Here is a 16,820-nt window from a genome sequence, read left to right as displayed (position 1 = left end):
AAGAGCAAGATTATTCTGCTCAGCAAAACTATCACTTAGAATTGGAGGACAGATAGAGAGCTTCCCAGACAAGAAAATGCTAAAGGAGTTCATCACCACCAAACCAGAATATATGACATGTTAGAAGGTCTTCCTGAAGATCAAAAATATGAACAATAAAATGGCAATAAATACATATCATCAACTGAATCTAAAAAAACAAGCTAAGTAAACAAGCAGAACAGAAAGAGAATCATAGGTACAGAGAATGTTTTGATGGTTGCCAGATGGGAGGGGGCATATGGGATGGGTGAAAAAAGTGAAGGGATTAAGAAGTACAAATTGTTAGTTACAGAATAGTCATGGGGATGTAAAGTACAGCATAGGGCACAAAGTAGCCAAGGACCATGTATACAGGACCCATGAACATGGACCATGGTATGAGTATTTCCTGGGGAAGTGTGAGGGGAGCTGTGTGGAGGCAGACAAAAGAGGAAAAATTTGGACAACTGTAATAGCATAAACAATGAAATATAAAAAAAGAATAATGCTAGCTATGGAGTTTTGATAGCTACCCCTTATGAATTTGAGGGACTTTCCTTCTAGTCCTATTTTGTTGAGTTTTTTTTAAATCATAAGTAGGTATTAAATATGCCAAATGCTATTCTGCAAGAATATCCAATTTCTCTTGTCCAGTACAATAAGGCAAGGAAAAATAAAATAAAAAGCATCCAATTGGAAAGGGAGGAAAAAACTGTCTTTATTTTCAGTTAACTTTATTGTGTAAAGAGAATTCTAAGGCATATATATATATGTGCACACACATATATAAAATATAGATATAAAACACATATGTATATACATATTTTTAAAATCTATTAGTAATGTGTTTTAGTGGCTTTTTTGGGTAGACTCCTTATAATTCCTTAGATTCCATTAGTACTAGAATTAATTAGTTCTAGTTCAGGGGAATGATTCAATATACAAAAATTAATAGCATTTCTATACACCTGCAAAGAACAAGTGAAAGTAAAAATAAAACTCCATTTCTTATAACATCCAATACATGAAATATACTTAGCAATAAATACAATGAAATATATGCAAGTCCTAAACCCTGAAAATTATAAAATGTTGCTGCAAGAATTTAAGAAGACCTAAAAATAGATACATCATGTTCATGGATTACAATAGTCAATATTAAGATTTAAATCACTCCACAATGATTTATAGAATTACTATGGGTTGAATTGTGTACCCAGAAAGCTTTATTGAAATCCTAACCCCCTGGAACCTGTGAATGTGGCCTTACTTATAATAGTCATTGATGATGTAATCAAGTTAACATAAAATCATACTGATTTAGGGTAGGTCTTATTCCAACATGATTGGCATCATTATAAGAAGAGAAAACAGAATGCTATATAAAGGGTAGATGGGGAAGATAACACCATGCAGAAGCAAAGACACACGGACATACTGGGAACACAGCCATGGAAGATGGAGACAGACACTGGAAGTTATGCTGCCATAACTAGAGTTATGCTGCCATAAACCAAGGAACAGCTAAGATGTCAGAAGCTAGAATTTCCTTCTCCTCAGTAGGAGCATGACCCTGACAACATCTTAATTTTGGACTTCTAATCTCCAAAACTGTGAGATAAGAAATTTCTGTTGTTTTAAGCCACCCAGTTTGTTACAGAAACCCTAGGAAACTAATAGACATAGTGAATACTAAAGTTATTTGATTTGCAGATACCTGCTTTTATATACAATATGTAATTATATTTTATATATCATTTTATATTTTAAAATATGGGTATATATGTAAGATACTGTGTGGCAAATAAAGTTTACTGGAAAGAGCAAGGATTTTTAGAATCAAATACATCTGAGTTTAGAATTCTGTCATTCTCCTACCTCTCTTAAGCCTGTTTCTTCATCCATAACATGAGGATTCATGAAATAAAATTAATTTTTTACTTTCATGAAGTAAAAGCTTGTCCAGTACAGAGTTTGATATTAATAATAGTAGCTCCTTTCTTTCCTGGATGCATTGGTATAGTTAATTCTGAGAAGTTTAGTCCCATATTGTTTTTTAATCCACTTTTACTTAGTTACTTTTCAATAAGTAAATCCTTGAAGGGTACAACATTACACAGATTCTGTGTCCAATGGCCTCATCAGGAAGGTGGCTTTGGAATTTAGCACAAACAATTCCATTGTTGCCATGAGTACGGGTTACCTTTATTACTCTGGTTTTGCTTTGTTTGCCATCAGGAGTCACTGTGTCAATCTTTGCTTTGCATATATAAGCACACCTCTTGCCTAGACAGAATTCAGTTTCATCTCAATCATAAACGCCTTCAAGTTTAAGAAGAGCTGTGTGCTCCCTCTGGTTCCAGAGACCCTACTCATAGCCAGCAAAAATGGCCTTGGGTCACAGCCTTCCAGACATATTTGTCGTTCTGCAAGTCCTATTCCCAGCAGGTCTATAGGCTCCAAGATGGTGGATAGAGTTGTATTGTTCCCTTAAAACCCAAATATATTAATTAAACTGTCAAAAACATACTGAGCACTTACTGTACTGTGCTAAAAAGATCTTAGAAACATATCTCCACTTTTCCTTTATGTCTCCCTTTCTTGCTTTCATATCTCTCCACTTTCTTTTGCTCCCATAATATGGAACAGAGTAATCCCGGGAGGTTCCGTGGCCATAAAGTGAACTGATTCTTGGAAAATGATGGCTTTAGCTATGTAGAGAAAGCGTAAAAGTACATCCAAGGAGCTTCCTTACACCCACTTGATAGAGGAAAAGAAACTATTATTTTAGTGTGGCATGGGCTATCTGTCCTCTGAAGTGACAGGGAGTACTTTTTGAACTGTGACTTCATTGAGCAAGCAGAACTACTTTTTTGTGGATGAAGACCTAAGTTTTTTTCCACTTTAGATTCTTCCTCGGTAGAGAATTAACGTTTCCTTTGACTTAAAGTCCAAGCTTCCCTCAAGGCACAGGATAGGTTTGCAGTGATTTCAGTTTCTCACAGGGCTTTGCCAGTTCTCTTTCTGATTCCTAATTAACTTTTATCTATTCTTTCCTAGCCAAATAACTCCACCTTGGAACAATGTTGCTTCAGAGCTTTTGATCAGTTGCCTCTCGTGTCTCATTGTTTCTCCTGTCCCTGCTTCTTGAAACTTTCCTCCCTTAGTTTCGATAACAACCATTTTCTCTAATCTATCCCTCTCTCATTCAATGTTTATATATAACCTGTGCTGTCATCCTTAACACCAATTTCATTTCTTCATTCATCAAATACATTTGAGTTTCTACTTTGGGTCAGTTCCTGTGATACATGTGGATACAGCAGTAAATGAGAGACAGATAATAGTATACAGGATATGGAGCTTATAATTGAGCAGGGAATAGAGAGAAGGACCTAACGTAGTTTAAGGTTTTGGGGAAGACATTTTTGAGAAGGAAAGTTGAGTCCTTTAAAAAGATTAGGCTTTAGTGAGGTAAAGAATGAGTGAGACGTTTGAGGCAATAAGAAGCTTTGGAGAAATAAGAGGGTTCCAAGTGTAGGGCATGGTATATTTCAAAGCACAGAATAGAGAAAAGCAGGAGAGTTTGAGGATCTAAAAGTATGCGGATTGGAGGGAGAATATGGGATGTTGGATTGCCAGGCTAGAGTCATAATGAGAAAGGATTTGTGAGCTATGGTAAGGGCAATAGGAAGCATTGATTGGCTACTCTTCTCCCACTTTCATTGCTATATGTTAATTTTTATTGTTTAACAACTTTCAGTGAAGTATAATTTACATTCAATAGACTATTCTATTTAAAGTAAACAATTTGTTGACTTTGGTAGCTTTAAACATCTGTGTAACCACCGCTACAATCAAGATATAGCACAATTTAGCCTTTCCGCCCCCTGCCACTCCCCTCTCCCCGTTTCCTCTTGTCCCTTTTTCATCCCTCCCTGTGGCCTCAAGCAACAAGTCTTCTGTTTTCTATCATTATAAATTAGTTTGCTTTTTCTAGAATATTATATATAAATGAAATAATAAATATATATTCTTTTATGTTGGGCTTTTTCCATGCAGAATGATGATTTTGAGATTCATTTGTTGTTGAGCATATCAGTAATTCAATCATTTTCGTTGCTAAGAAATATTCTGTTGTATCCAGTAATATTCTGGATTTACCACATTTTATTCATCCATTCACATACTGATGGAAATTTAATTTTTTTCAAGGGTTGTGTGTGTGTGTGTGTGAGACTAACTACTGTGGATATTTGTGTATAAGTCTTATGTGGTCATGTTTTTATTTCTCTTGGGTAAATACTGCTGAGGTGTGAAATGGCTGGGTCATACAGTGTGTATATAATTAACTTTATACAAAACAGCTAAGCAGTTTTCTAAAGAGAGTGGTGTATCATTTCATACTCCCACAAGCAGTATGTGAGAGCTATAGTTGCTCCACAACCATACTAACACTTGGTATTGTCAATCTTTTTTTTTAAAGGATTTTATTTATTTTTAGACAGAGAGGGAGAGAAACATCAATATGTGGTTGCCTCTCACACGCCCCCCACTGGGGACCTGGCCTGCACCCCAGACATGTGCCCTGACTGGGAATCCAACTGGTGACCCTTTGGTTCACAGGCCGGTGCTCAGTCCACTGAGCCGCGTCAGCTAGGGCGGTATTGTCAATCTTTTTAATGTTAGTCATTTTAGTGGTTGTGGAGTGGTGTCTCGTGGTGGCTTTAATTTGCATTTCTTAATGACTAATGAATGATATTGAGCATCTTTTCATGAGCTTATTTGCCATTCACAAATCTTCTTTGATAAAATGTTCAAATCTTTTGCTCATTTTAAAAACTGGGTTGTCTTATTATTGAGTTGTAAGAAGTTTATATACAGGGTGGGGTAAAAGTAGGTTGTTCATAAAGAAAATAATACAACAACTAATAATAATACAAGAATAAAGTGTTTTGCATACTTAAAACTGTAAACCTACTTTTGCCCCGCCCTGTGTATTTTGGTAAAATTCTTCTATCAGAAATATCTATTATAAATATCTCTTCCAATCTGCATCTGGCTTTAAAAAAAATAGTGACATTTGAGGAGCAGTTTTAAATTTTGATAGTCTGATTTATCATTTTTTTTCTTTATAGTTTAGGCTTTTTGTGCCCTCAAAAAAATCCATGCCTATGTATATTTTCTCCTGTGTTTTCTTCTAGAATATTTATAGTTTCATCTTTTACATTTTGGTTCATGATTCAAGTTAATTTGGTATATTTTGCAAGATAGCAGTTATTGCTCTTTTTTCCCCTATAAAGATATCCAGTTGGCCCTGGCTGGGTGGCTAAGTTGGTTGGAGTGTCATGTCATACACCGAAAGGTTGCAGGTTTGATTCCCATTCAGGGCACAAACCTTAGGTTGTGGGTTCGGTCCTTAGGGTGCACCCCAGAGACAATGAATTGATGTTTCTCTGTATCTCTCTGTATGTTTTTCTCTCAAATCAATAAACAAAGAGTGCTGGCCAGTGTGGCTCAATTGGTTGGAGCATAGTTCCATAGACTGAGGGGTCACAGGTTCAATTCCCAGTCAGGATACATACCTAGGTTGTGGGTTTGATCCCTTGTTGGGGCTCACACGAGAAGGCAACCAACTGATGTTTCTCTCACATTGATGTTTCTCTCTTTCTCTCTCTCTCTGATTCCCTTCCTCTCACTCCAAAAGCAAGGGAAAAAATGTCCTCATGTGAGGATTAAATAAATGAATAAATAAATAAGATACTCAGTTGTTTCAAAAAACATTTTTTGGCAGTGTTATAACTTTATTCAACAATCAGCAGTTAGTTCTCATCCACATTAACTGTTTGTAGATTTTTGAAAGTGGTGACGGGTACATAGATGACCAACATACAGAGCTTGGTTGGTGAATCTGCACCCTCATTACGTTTTCTGGACAACCAGAATGGGATACAGTATGTGACATTCCTTATTCCTTTGGCCCAGACAGCTTTGTTGAGCCTGGTGTCAATGCTCTATCTTGAGTTCCCATTTCCTCCATGGCAAATTTCCAGATCTCTTTGAGTGCACAAGGGGCAAACTTCTTGAAACCCACTCCATCGGTGCGCTTGTGGATGTTGATGATGTATTCTCTGGTCACTACTTTGCTGATGGCAGAATGGCCCTTCTTCTTCTCGCCACCCTTCTTTGCGGGAACCATTATGCTGGGCCCAGGTTGGAAAGAAAGATGCAAGGTATTGTGGGAGAGGGAAAGCAGGATTCTGTTTCAGAATTTTTTGTTGAAAAGACTTTCCTTTCCTCGTTAAACTACTTTGGCATCTTTGTCAAAAATCAAGTGACCATATAGCTGTGGGTCTTATTTCTGCACTCTACTCTTCAACACTTTATATGCCTATTTTTTCATCAATATCACACTGTCCTGATCCTACATCATTTTTTTTTCTGATCCTACATCTTTATAGTAAATCTTGCAATCAGAGAGTTAAGTCCTCCAACTTTGCTCTTCTTTTTGTAAAGTTGGCTATCCTCAGTTATTTACATTTCCATATGTATTTTAGAATCAGCTTGTCAGTTCCTACAAAAAAAAATAAGTCTGCTAGAGTTTCTATTGAATCTTGTATTAGTTTCCTAGGGCTGCCAAAACAAAATACCACAAATTTCATGCCTTAAAACAACTGAAATTTATTCCCTCACAATTCAGGAGGCTATTAGTCCAAAATTATGTTGTCTGTAGGGCCATGTTCTTTCTCTTGAAGTCCTTAGGGAAGGACCCTTCCTTGTCTCTTTCTTAACTTCTAAGGGTTGTTGGCAATCCATTGGCTTGCAGATGCATCACTCCAATCAAGACCTCCAGCTTCCCATGGTCTGCTTCCCTGTATGTGTTTGTGTATCAGTGTCCAGATTTTCTTCATAAGGATTCAAGTCACTGAATTAGGGACCATCTTAATCCAGTAACCCATAACACTGCATCAGCACTGAAGACTGTGAAGAACTCATAGGAAAAATTTTTAAATATGATCCTTCCTTAAGGAATGTAAAATTGCATCAAGAAGGCAAGGTTAGCTCATAAGTTGCTATTAGTAAAGGTGAAGAACAAAATTAATTAGTGTAGCTCAAACAATAAATACAAATTGTGCACAAAGAAGGACAAGCATGCTCCATGTCAGAAGTCCCAGGGAGCTTCATGGTAGATATAGATCAGATGCTAAAGATTAGTACAATCTCTGGTAGAAAAGACACAGGAAAGAGGTAAGAAGTTAGAAGTAAAATGGCAGGAACAAAGGTATAGAAACAGTAATTAACATGACATAGAAAAGCAGAGAGGAGACAAAATTAAGCAAAACAACCTGTCTAGAACACAGTCTGGGTCAGGAGATAGTGGGAGACACAGGTAGCTGGCTTCTGACTTGATGTAGTGAATGATGCAGCCACTTTGAAAGTAAGGTTTGATAACTGAAAGAAATAGAGACCAGGGCAGGAGACTAGCTGGGACGCTACTGCTCTCTTTCCAGTCAATGCTCTCTATTCTGCCATCAGTGATGGTTTTTTTCCCCTTAATTCAACCAATTTCTCAACTGCCTGTTGAATTACTAAATATGAGAAAATGAAGGAACCAAAGATAACACCAAAATTTCTAACCTCAGTCTTAATAATGGTTGAATGAGTATTATATATAGGGACCAAGAAGGCAGGAAAGACATATAGTTTGAAGAGGGGGTATGAGTTTTGTATGGTTTATGAATAATTTGAGATAGCAGTTAAAACTAGAACTTGGCCAGATTATGGCAGGTGAAGTAGAGACAAAGGCAGTAATCATAATGTGCAGCATATTAGAAGAACTCTAGAAGGATGATTCTTAAATTACAGAGGAACAACCAGGCTTCAGGGTGTCAGCTAAGACAAATATGGGAGGAGTCAACTAAGTCTAATTTGAAATGGAACCAGGAAATGGCGGGGGGGAAGTCCAAAAAACAGGAGCAAAGGGGTGAGGCATGTAAGCTGGAGCTGCTACTGGATCTTGAGCAGAAACACAGATAGAGTCCCATTCTGAAGAGAAAGCAGGACAGAAATAAGGAAATAGCTGTGGAAAAATAATAGCTAACACTTACTGAACATTTTTTTACTATGTAGTAGGCATTGTTCTAAACATTTTAATGAATTTCTTCATTCAAACTTCACAAAAATAAGAAAGATAACTATTATTGTCCTCATTTTACAGATGAGCAAACTAAAGCACAGAGAAGTTAAGTAATTTGCCCGAGGTTATATATAAACTGAATGGTGGAGCCAGGACTGAGCCCATAGTAATGAACATCTACTATGTACCAAGGTTTATACATATATAAATTTGGTACGTGTATGAGTACTGTGTACAGCACAAAAACATGTGCACATACACAAACATACATATACAAACACACACATAAGGATTTTTTAAGTACTAAACTTCCCATCCTCTTTTCTGGCACATGACCTTTTCCCTATTCATCCAAAGGTATATACTGCCTCAGAGAAGATTATGAATGTTAAAGGGGAAAGAGCTCATTTATATTGTTCAGCTTCAAACTTCAAAATTGACTTTTTTTGCATTTGTAATAAAACAAATATTTTGGGGAGGACTTTTCCTACATTTTAACAGCTCCTTTTATTTATCAAAGACTTGATTTGGCCCACCTGAACCACATAGCTTTAGTATAATATACAGGTAGCTAAAATTCAATTTAGAATAAGAGAAATGTCCTACAGCTAGGAAACAGAAGAAAGGGCCTTTCTGACAGAAGAATGAATGTCATGGATGTTGTGTATGTCATGGATTCCTCTTGTTATAGGCGGAATTATGTTCCTCCGAAATCCACATATTGAAGTCTCAAACCTTAGTACTTCACAATCTAATCTATTTAGAAATAAAGTCTTTGAAGAGTTGATTACATTGAAATGAGGCCATTAGAGTGGGGCTCTAATCCAATATGACTGGTATCCTTAAAAGAAGAGGAGAGGGCCCTGGCCAGGTAGTTTAGTTGGTTATAATGCCATCATGATACTCTGATGTTGCAGGTTTGATCCCAGGTCAGGGCACATACAAGAATCAACTAATGAATGCATAAATAAGTGGAACAACAAACTAATAATCTCCCTTCCTTCCTGTCTTCCTTTCTTTCTTTCTCTCTCAAAAAATCAATAAATAATTAAAATAAAAAATAAATAAAAAGAGGAAGACACACTAGGGATGTGTATGCACAGAGGAATAACCACGTGATGACCAAGCCCCAAGAGGGTGGCCATCTGCTAGCCAAGGAGATAGGCCCCAGAAGAAACCAACCTGCTGGCACTTCCACCTTGGACTTCTAGACTCCAGAACTGTAAGAATATAAATTTCTGTTGTTTTTAGCCACCCAGTCTTTTGTATGGAATTTTGTATGGCAGCCCTAACCAATTAGTACACCACTTTAGGCTGTAACCCTTTAGGGGGAAGGCAAAAAAGTTTGGAGATCTCAGATCTGTACAATACCCAGGCAGGTACTGTGATCCCTATTTTACAGATGAGAAAATGGGCTCAAAGTAGTTAAATAACTTGCCCCCAAATCACATAGCTAAAAGCTGAGCTGAATTCTAACCTAATTTGCAGCCTTCAAACCTTGAAATGTTTCTTATCTACCAAACAAGGGGGAACCCCCACCAAAAATCCAGAATTATCTTCTGGAGGCAGGCCCCTTGTAGTACAGGCATCCCCCTCTAGGTGAGTGTTCTAGGAACCAGTCTGTATCAGTGTACCAGCAGCTGTTATGAAAGGCTGTGTTCAGCTTCAGTGAATTTTTTTTGAAGACTCTTTCAACACATTTGTCCATTTCACACGGGTGATTTACAAGGGCACCTGCCGGCACCTGCCCACACCGTGCTGAGTGTTCAGCAGTTTTTGACCAAAAATGGCATGACCCCCTTGCCCCACCTTCCCTATTTACCCTAAGCAACTTCTTTTTTGTATCCCCAGATGAAAAGAAGTCTTCAAAGGGAAACATTTTGCCAATGTGGAAGAGGTGAAACAAAAAACAGCAGAGGCACTAAAAGGCATCAAAATCAACAAGTTCAAAAACTGTTTTGAACAGTGGAAAAAACATCTCAATAGGTGTATTGCATCAAATGGAGAGTATTTTGAAGGTGACTGAAGTTTAAACACGTAAGAATAAATATGCAATTTCTAAAAAAATTAATTCCAGGATTTTTTTTGGGGGGGGGGGTGGGGGCAGGGGTCCTCCCTCATTTAGGCCTTCTGTTCATTTGGGAAATGAGTACAGAAAGCAACAGTGAAATTTTAGATCTGGAAGGGGATTTATTTATCCCTTTATTTTCTTGGTGAGGAAACTGAGGCCCAGAGAACTCAAGTAATTTCCCTAAGATCACACAGTAATTTTAGTAGTAGGGGTGGAAACATAACTCAGGTTCCCTTTCTAGCATCTAGTGCATTTTGGACAGCTGCTCCTAAAATCTTATTGCCAGCCTCTTACCCTCAGAAAAGAGAGTACTTTAATGTTATAGTTCATCTGAGGCTGCTCTCCAGGGAGGATAAGGATTCCTATGAAGTCAGCTGGAAAAATTTCCAGAACCTTTACAGCTTCCTAGAATCTGGGTCAGGGTCCAATAGCTTGACAGCCAAGGTCCAATCTAGACAAGGCCACAGTAGAGTGACTTTCAGATAATCTGGGGGCTTGGTGTTCCCTTAAAGGGTAGGATAGGCCTCCTCCTTCTTCTTTTTGAAAGATGAGAAGAAAGTGGTAATACGCAGAGGACAGGTCTGAACTAGGAACAGGTCACTTAACATCAAGCCCCAAATACTCCAAACTCCTTAGAATATGTTCAAAATCTGTTTTGAACAGTGGAAAAAGTCTCAATAGGTGTATTGCATTAAATGAAGAGTACTTTGAAGGTGACTGAAGTTTAAACATGTAAGAATACACAATTTTTCATAAATAAATTCTGGAGTTTGGGGGGAGTGAGGTCCCCCCTATATACTTCTCCAGATATCAAGGGAGTAGCAGCAATAAAGGAAACACCTCTGAAAGACAAATTTCATCCATACTTCATCTAGACCAAGACCACCCTTCCCAGTAGCAGTTCAGAGCCTCCTCATTGACTCCAAGAACAAATTTTCATAAGCACTACAACAAAGATGCTATAATAAGCTCAAAATATGGAATTGATAGATGAGTAAGAGATAAAGACTTGTAAGCAAGCTGCATAGACTATCAGCCAAACAAAAGTAGTTCAGATACCTAGAAAAACATTTCCCAGTTAGAGTGCTTTGTTATATTCTTCTGTACCATGATAATAGGCTGTAAAAATAGAAATCTGTGATCAAATTAACTGAGACTAGTTTAAACAAAATTAAATAGATTTCTTTACTAGTAGATTTCTTAGACACTTTATAATAATTTCTGATGAAAGTGAAAGAACAAAGTGCCAAAGCAGGCCTGTAGCTGAACATCAAGAAGGCAAAAATCATGACTAAGGAAGAAATACACAACTTTAACATTGATAATGAAGACATTGAAATTGTTAAAAAATGTTCTTACCTTGGTTCAGTCACTGATTCAAATGGAGACTGCAGCCAAGAAATCAAGAGAAGGCTGAGACTTAGAGGGGGAGCTTTGGAAGAATTAGAAAAGATCATCAAGAGCAAAAGTGTCATTAGAGGCCAAGGTTAAGATCATCCATACCCTTGTATTCCCAATTAGGTTCTGTATGGATACAAAAGTTGGACAGTGAGAAAGCTGACAGGAAAAAAAATGTTTGATTTGAAATACAGTGTTAAAGGAGCGCTTCATAGATACCCCAGACTGCAAGAAAGATGAACAAGTAGAGCAAATTCAGCCTGAAACATCACTGGTGGCAAAAATGACAAAACTTTAAAGTTGTCGTACTTCGGCACATCATGAGAAGGCAGGGTTCCTAGGAAAAGCCCATAATACTGAGGAAAACATAAGGCAGCCAAAAAAGAAGAAGACCAAATATGAAATGGACTGCCTCCATAAAAGAACATAAGACATGAGTCTATAGGAGCTTAATAGGGATGCTGAGGAAGGACAATGTGGACATCACTCATTCACAGGGTCACAGAGTTAGAGGTGACTCAACAACATGTAACAATTATGGACTCCAGGAGAGGATATACTACTTATACTGGTTTCCTTTTTTCTTCCTGAGCACCTATTAATAATTCCTAGGACAGTATTATGTTTAATACCACTTTTAGAAATGCTTCTCCAGGCCCAGAGACATATGAAAAGATGCTTAACATCACTAGACATCAGAGATGCAAATTAAAACCACAGTGAGATACTTCACACCAGTCAAAATGGCCATCATAAACAAATCAACAAACAACAAGTGTTGGAGAGAATATAGACAAAAGGGAACCCTAGTGCACTGTTGGTGGGAATGCAGATTGGTGCAGTCACTGTAGAAAACAGTATAGAATTTCCTCAGAAAACTAAAAATGGAACTGCCTTTTGACCTGGCGACTCCACTATTAGGATTATATCCTAGGAACCCTGAAACACCAACCCAAAAGAACCTATGCACTCCAATGTTCACAGCAGCACAGTTTACAATAGCCAAGTGGTGGAAGCAACCTAAGTGCCCATCAGAGTGAATGAATGGATCAAAAAACTATGGTACATTTACAGCTGGAATACTACACAGCAGAAAGAAAGAAAGAGCTCCTATCCTTTGCAACAGCATGGATGGAACTGGAGAGCATAATGCTAAGTGAAACAAGCCAGGAAGTGAAAGACAAATACCCTATGATCTTACCTTTAAGTGGAACCTAATCAACAAAACAAACAAGCAAGCAAAATATAACCAGAGACATTGAAATTAAGAACAATCTGACAGTAACCAGAGGGGAAGTGGGTAATGGGGAGAAGAGGGGGAAGGGTTTTCAAGAACACTATAAAGGACACATGTACAAAAACCAAGGGGGGTGGACTCAGGGGAGGGAGGGAAGGATGGCTGGGGTCAGGGAGAAGTGGCGGGGGAAAAATTCCTACAACTGTACTTGAACAACAAAAAAATAAAGTAAAATAAAATAAAACAAAAAAGAAATGCTCCTCTAAAGAGAAAGCAAAGGCCTAAGAATAGAGTCCATTATTAGGTGCTTGGAGGGAAAAAAATCCAGCAAAGAATACAGTAAGGAAAGTAGGAAACAAATCTGGGGAGTTCAATATTATAGAAGTAAGAAGAGCAATAGTCTCCAAAAAGTTAGAGATAATCAACAGGACCAGACTACTAAGAAATTAAATAGATTGAGAATAAAAATGTTTTTTGGATTTCACAAGGAAGACTGTCACTTGTGACCTTCAAGTGAATGGCTTCAGAAAGGGGGAAGATAGAAGGCTGGCTGACTGAATAAATCAAGATTAGGATGGAGATGAAAACAAGAAGTTGATGAAGCATTTATAGACCATCCGTAATTGGAGTTCAGCTAAGAAAGGAAAAAAATTGGTTCGATGGAGTATATAGAGGCATAAAAAATTTCTTAGAATAGGTCTTCTTATACTTGTTTGAAGCATATATACTTGTTTGAAGTATAACTATAAAATTTCTTATACTTGTTTGAAGGTAAAAGTGAAAACCTACTAAAACTGATAATTACAGTCCAGTAGATTGAAGAAATGGAGCCCAGAGTATAAATTACTAGAAAAGACTTGTTTCATTTCAGATTGGAGAGAAGAACTTGAGTAGTAATACCTAACTATTCAGAGTCTGAAGACCTCATTTAAATACTAAAAAATTTCACAGATTTCTGCCTGCTCCATCCAAAAGAATTTTTGTTTTCAGAGTTCAGAGTGTAGTGTACATAAATTTGCTGATCTCTTACTCCTCTCAGAGGATGTCTATGTTGTGATGAAGAGGAGGGGGTTATAGAGAAGCACTTACCTAGGCCCTCAATCTTTGTGAAATAGAACTAAGGTAGAGGCTGGTGACAATAAAGAAGTTAGGAGCTCATGGTATTTTAATTTATAATAACATACTATAAATGATTTTGATATACAAAATAAAAACTTATAAATTATAATAGAATCACACAAAAAAAATGCAAAAATTACCAAAAAGCATACAGAAAGGCATCTACTTATCCCACCCAGAAATTTTCACAAATCTGCTATACCAAAAGAAATTTCATAAATCATAAATTAATACAGTTCCAATATGCTAGTAAGAACATAGACTATTTAGTAGCAAGTCTTTAGTTACAGTCCAGCTTTGAACTTTTAAAATTTAAACTTTGTATGGCTTTCCATCTGCATAAAACACCAACCATAATAGCTACTTAAGTACACAAAAATTCATTTTTATTTCCTTTCAAAAACAAAGTAAAATGACATGAGATTCTGTGGCACAGAACATATTTTTAGATTCTACCTTTTTGGCTAATTTCATTAACAATTCATATTGAGTACGTAATTTTGGATTAACTATGCCCAAGTCACAAATGTGGTGCATATATGGTTCCAGAGCCTATCATAACATTTTCAACACAAAAAGGCAGTAATATTTGATTCTTTAACTAATTAATACACTGACCTATAGAGATTTATGAAAATCCATACTGTTTTATAAATATATAGTGACTACCATAAGTAGAGGAGTTAGAGGAGGCTCCAATCTTGAAACAAAGAAATTAATACTGATCAGTGTGCATGGAATAAGGCTAAAGCAACAACACCCACACCAAATCTGGCAGTCTTCCGATTTGTGTATCTGTGAACGTAAGGCGGCCACATAGGCCAGATGATTACCACTGCCAGCTCAGCAACTGAGCTTGGAGAAAAGGCGGCATCCACACACAGGCCACTCTTGAGAACAGAATTTACAGCCAGTTTCCTCTGGCAGAAACTGGGCAATGTGGCAGTGATAAACCAGGCAAAGTCCGACAGAAACAGAGCTGTTGGGCGGTAAAGGGGAGCCCCCGGGGCTGCAACCCTGGAAGGCTAAGGCAGCCGCTAGTGGTCTAACACCCCCACCCCGGAGCTGACAGTATGGGAGTTGAAGCGGGAGGGCTCGTCCTTACCTTGTCATCTTCGCATCTCTTCCCCAGGCCCTCCTTGGCCTGCAGTCGGCTGCTGAGACGGCCGTAGTCGGCCTCTTTCTGGTCAATCTGCTTCTTGTGCGAGTCCACCAAGAGCAAGAGGTCCGAATTGCGCTTCTCCAGGCGCCCGCGGGCCACTTCGGTACGTTGGACCTGGCCCTGCAGCTCGGCCACCTCCTCTTGAAGCAGGACGTGGCGGGAGGAGATGCTCCAGTAGTTGAAGGCGAGGATCGCGATCACTATCAGCAGCACCCCCAACACGAAGGAGGGCAGGCGGCCGCCCCGCCGGTTAGCCCCGAAACCCACCATGGGGACGAACCGGGCTGTGCCCTGGAGCCTCAGCGCCGACACCTGCCGGCAGAAGCTCAGGCCTGCGCTGAGTTGCCTGGGGGACGCGGCCACTGGGCCAGCTGAGGGAGTAGGCGGGCCAGTGCGCTCGCAGACTAGCCGGAGAAGGGGGCGGGGCCGCAAGCCCCTCCCCGCCCCCTCTCCTCAATTCGGGCCCAGACCCGTTCTGGAGGCTTTGAAAACGACCCTGCAATAGCAGAGAAGAACCCAGGAAACCTAACAGCCCACACCTCGGGCCCAAGACCTCAGGGTTAGAGGGCGGGGAAAGGAGCCGGAAGGGGGCGGATTTAATTCTAGTCCCGCCCACCAGCTGTGTCTGGGTCGCTTAGGGGTCCATTTCCTAGTTTCCGCAGACGCCCCTTCTTCTCGCGAGAAAGTGGGCTTCTCTCGCCTTTTGCAGTCTTATCTCGCGATGGTTGTATCTGTGGGAAGTGTTCCGTTAATTTTGGCGGATTGTGTTAGTTGTTGCACCTGAGCCGGAGTACCTTCAATTTTTTTTTACCTGCTCAATTCAACACCTCCCCTAAGGTGTAGGGAGTGCCTGCTCTGCCCCCTCCTGAGAGTTTTTGCCTTTGAAGACTTATGAGACTGCGACCACTATGCAGGGAAAATATTAGGTGAGCTGCAGACAGAAGATGCGACTAGAAAGGTTTTGTACTTGCTTCAAAAGAAGGAAATTTTCTCGTGTTAACGATGTGGAGAGAACACAAAACAAAAAAGACAGTAAAATAGCGGTGCCCCAAACATTTTCTTGCTTGAGAAAAGCAAGAAAAAACAAGCTTTATATCCGAAAGGGGTGGTGCCAGCCTGGTTTCCAAGGTTACTGCTTTCAAGAAAGGAGAAAAATTTAAGAATGTGTGAGCTTCTGTTCTTAAACTGCTGCTTTGGCTTCAAGCTGGGCTTCCAAATAGAAAGTCCAGAAATTGCCCTTTATGAATGATAACTAATTCTGTTACCGACAGCCAGTACATTCTAAATCATACAGGTCTCTTACAAAATGTTTTTGCATGCCTAATCTCATACTGTACTGTCAACCACACTTTTAGAGATGAGGAATCCAAGACACAAAAATGTTCCAGGAACTTTTTCAAAGTCCCATCCACGTCTTGTTTGAGACAGAGTTGGGCTGAGATCCAGATCACTGTTCTGTAACATATTTGCTCTTTGCATTATACCTGGCTGTTACTATATTCAGCGTTAATTGTGGTGATGCAGATAAAGACCCCACCTCTTTTGTCTGCATATTTCCTTTGAACTAGCATAAAATTTTTAGAAGTTATAGGCTTTATTCCTGTTTAAGGAGAAGATGGAGTTACTTTATTTTTCAAACCTCAGGCTAAAGAACTTCCATTGGCATAAAACCTAA

General features: G+C 38.8%; 1 protein-coding gene and 2 pseudogenes across 4 annotated transcripts in view; all 3 read right to left on the bottom strand.

The window, feature by feature from the left end:
• Window positions 1-15,730, bottom strand: part of GOLM2 (golgi membrane protein 2) — a 111,461-nt gene extending 95,731 nt beyond the window's left edge. The window contains exon 1 of one of the 4 annotated variants that reach the window (XM_028505355.2): window positions 15,089-15,730. In XM_028505355.2, the coding sequence (XP_028361156.1) occupies window positions 15,089-15,415 (327 nt within the window). In that variant the 5' untranslated portion in view covers window positions 15,416-15,730. The remainder of the gene's footprint in view (window positions 1-15,088) is intronic. The other 3 variants (XM_036032685.1, XM_036032699.1, XM_028505356.2) reach the window with 3 other exon arrangements.
• Window positions 332-4,493, bottom strand: LOC118502042 (annotated as a pseudogene).
• Window positions 5,805-9,066, bottom strand: LOC114491320 (annotated as a pseudogene).
• Window positions 15,731-16,820: the final 1,090 nt, after the last annotated feature.

Source organism: Phyllostomus discolor, chromosome 1 (assembly GCF_004126475.2).
Source record: "Phyllostomus discolor isolate MPI-MPIP mPhyDis1 chromosome 1, mPhyDis1.pri.v3, whole genome shotgun sequence".
NCBI classification, from domain to species: domain Eukaryota; kingdom Metazoa; phylum Chordata; class Mammalia; order Chiroptera; family Phyllostomidae; genus Phyllostomus; species Phyllostomus discolor.
This window is presented reverse-complemented; position numbering and strand designations above follow the sequence as displayed.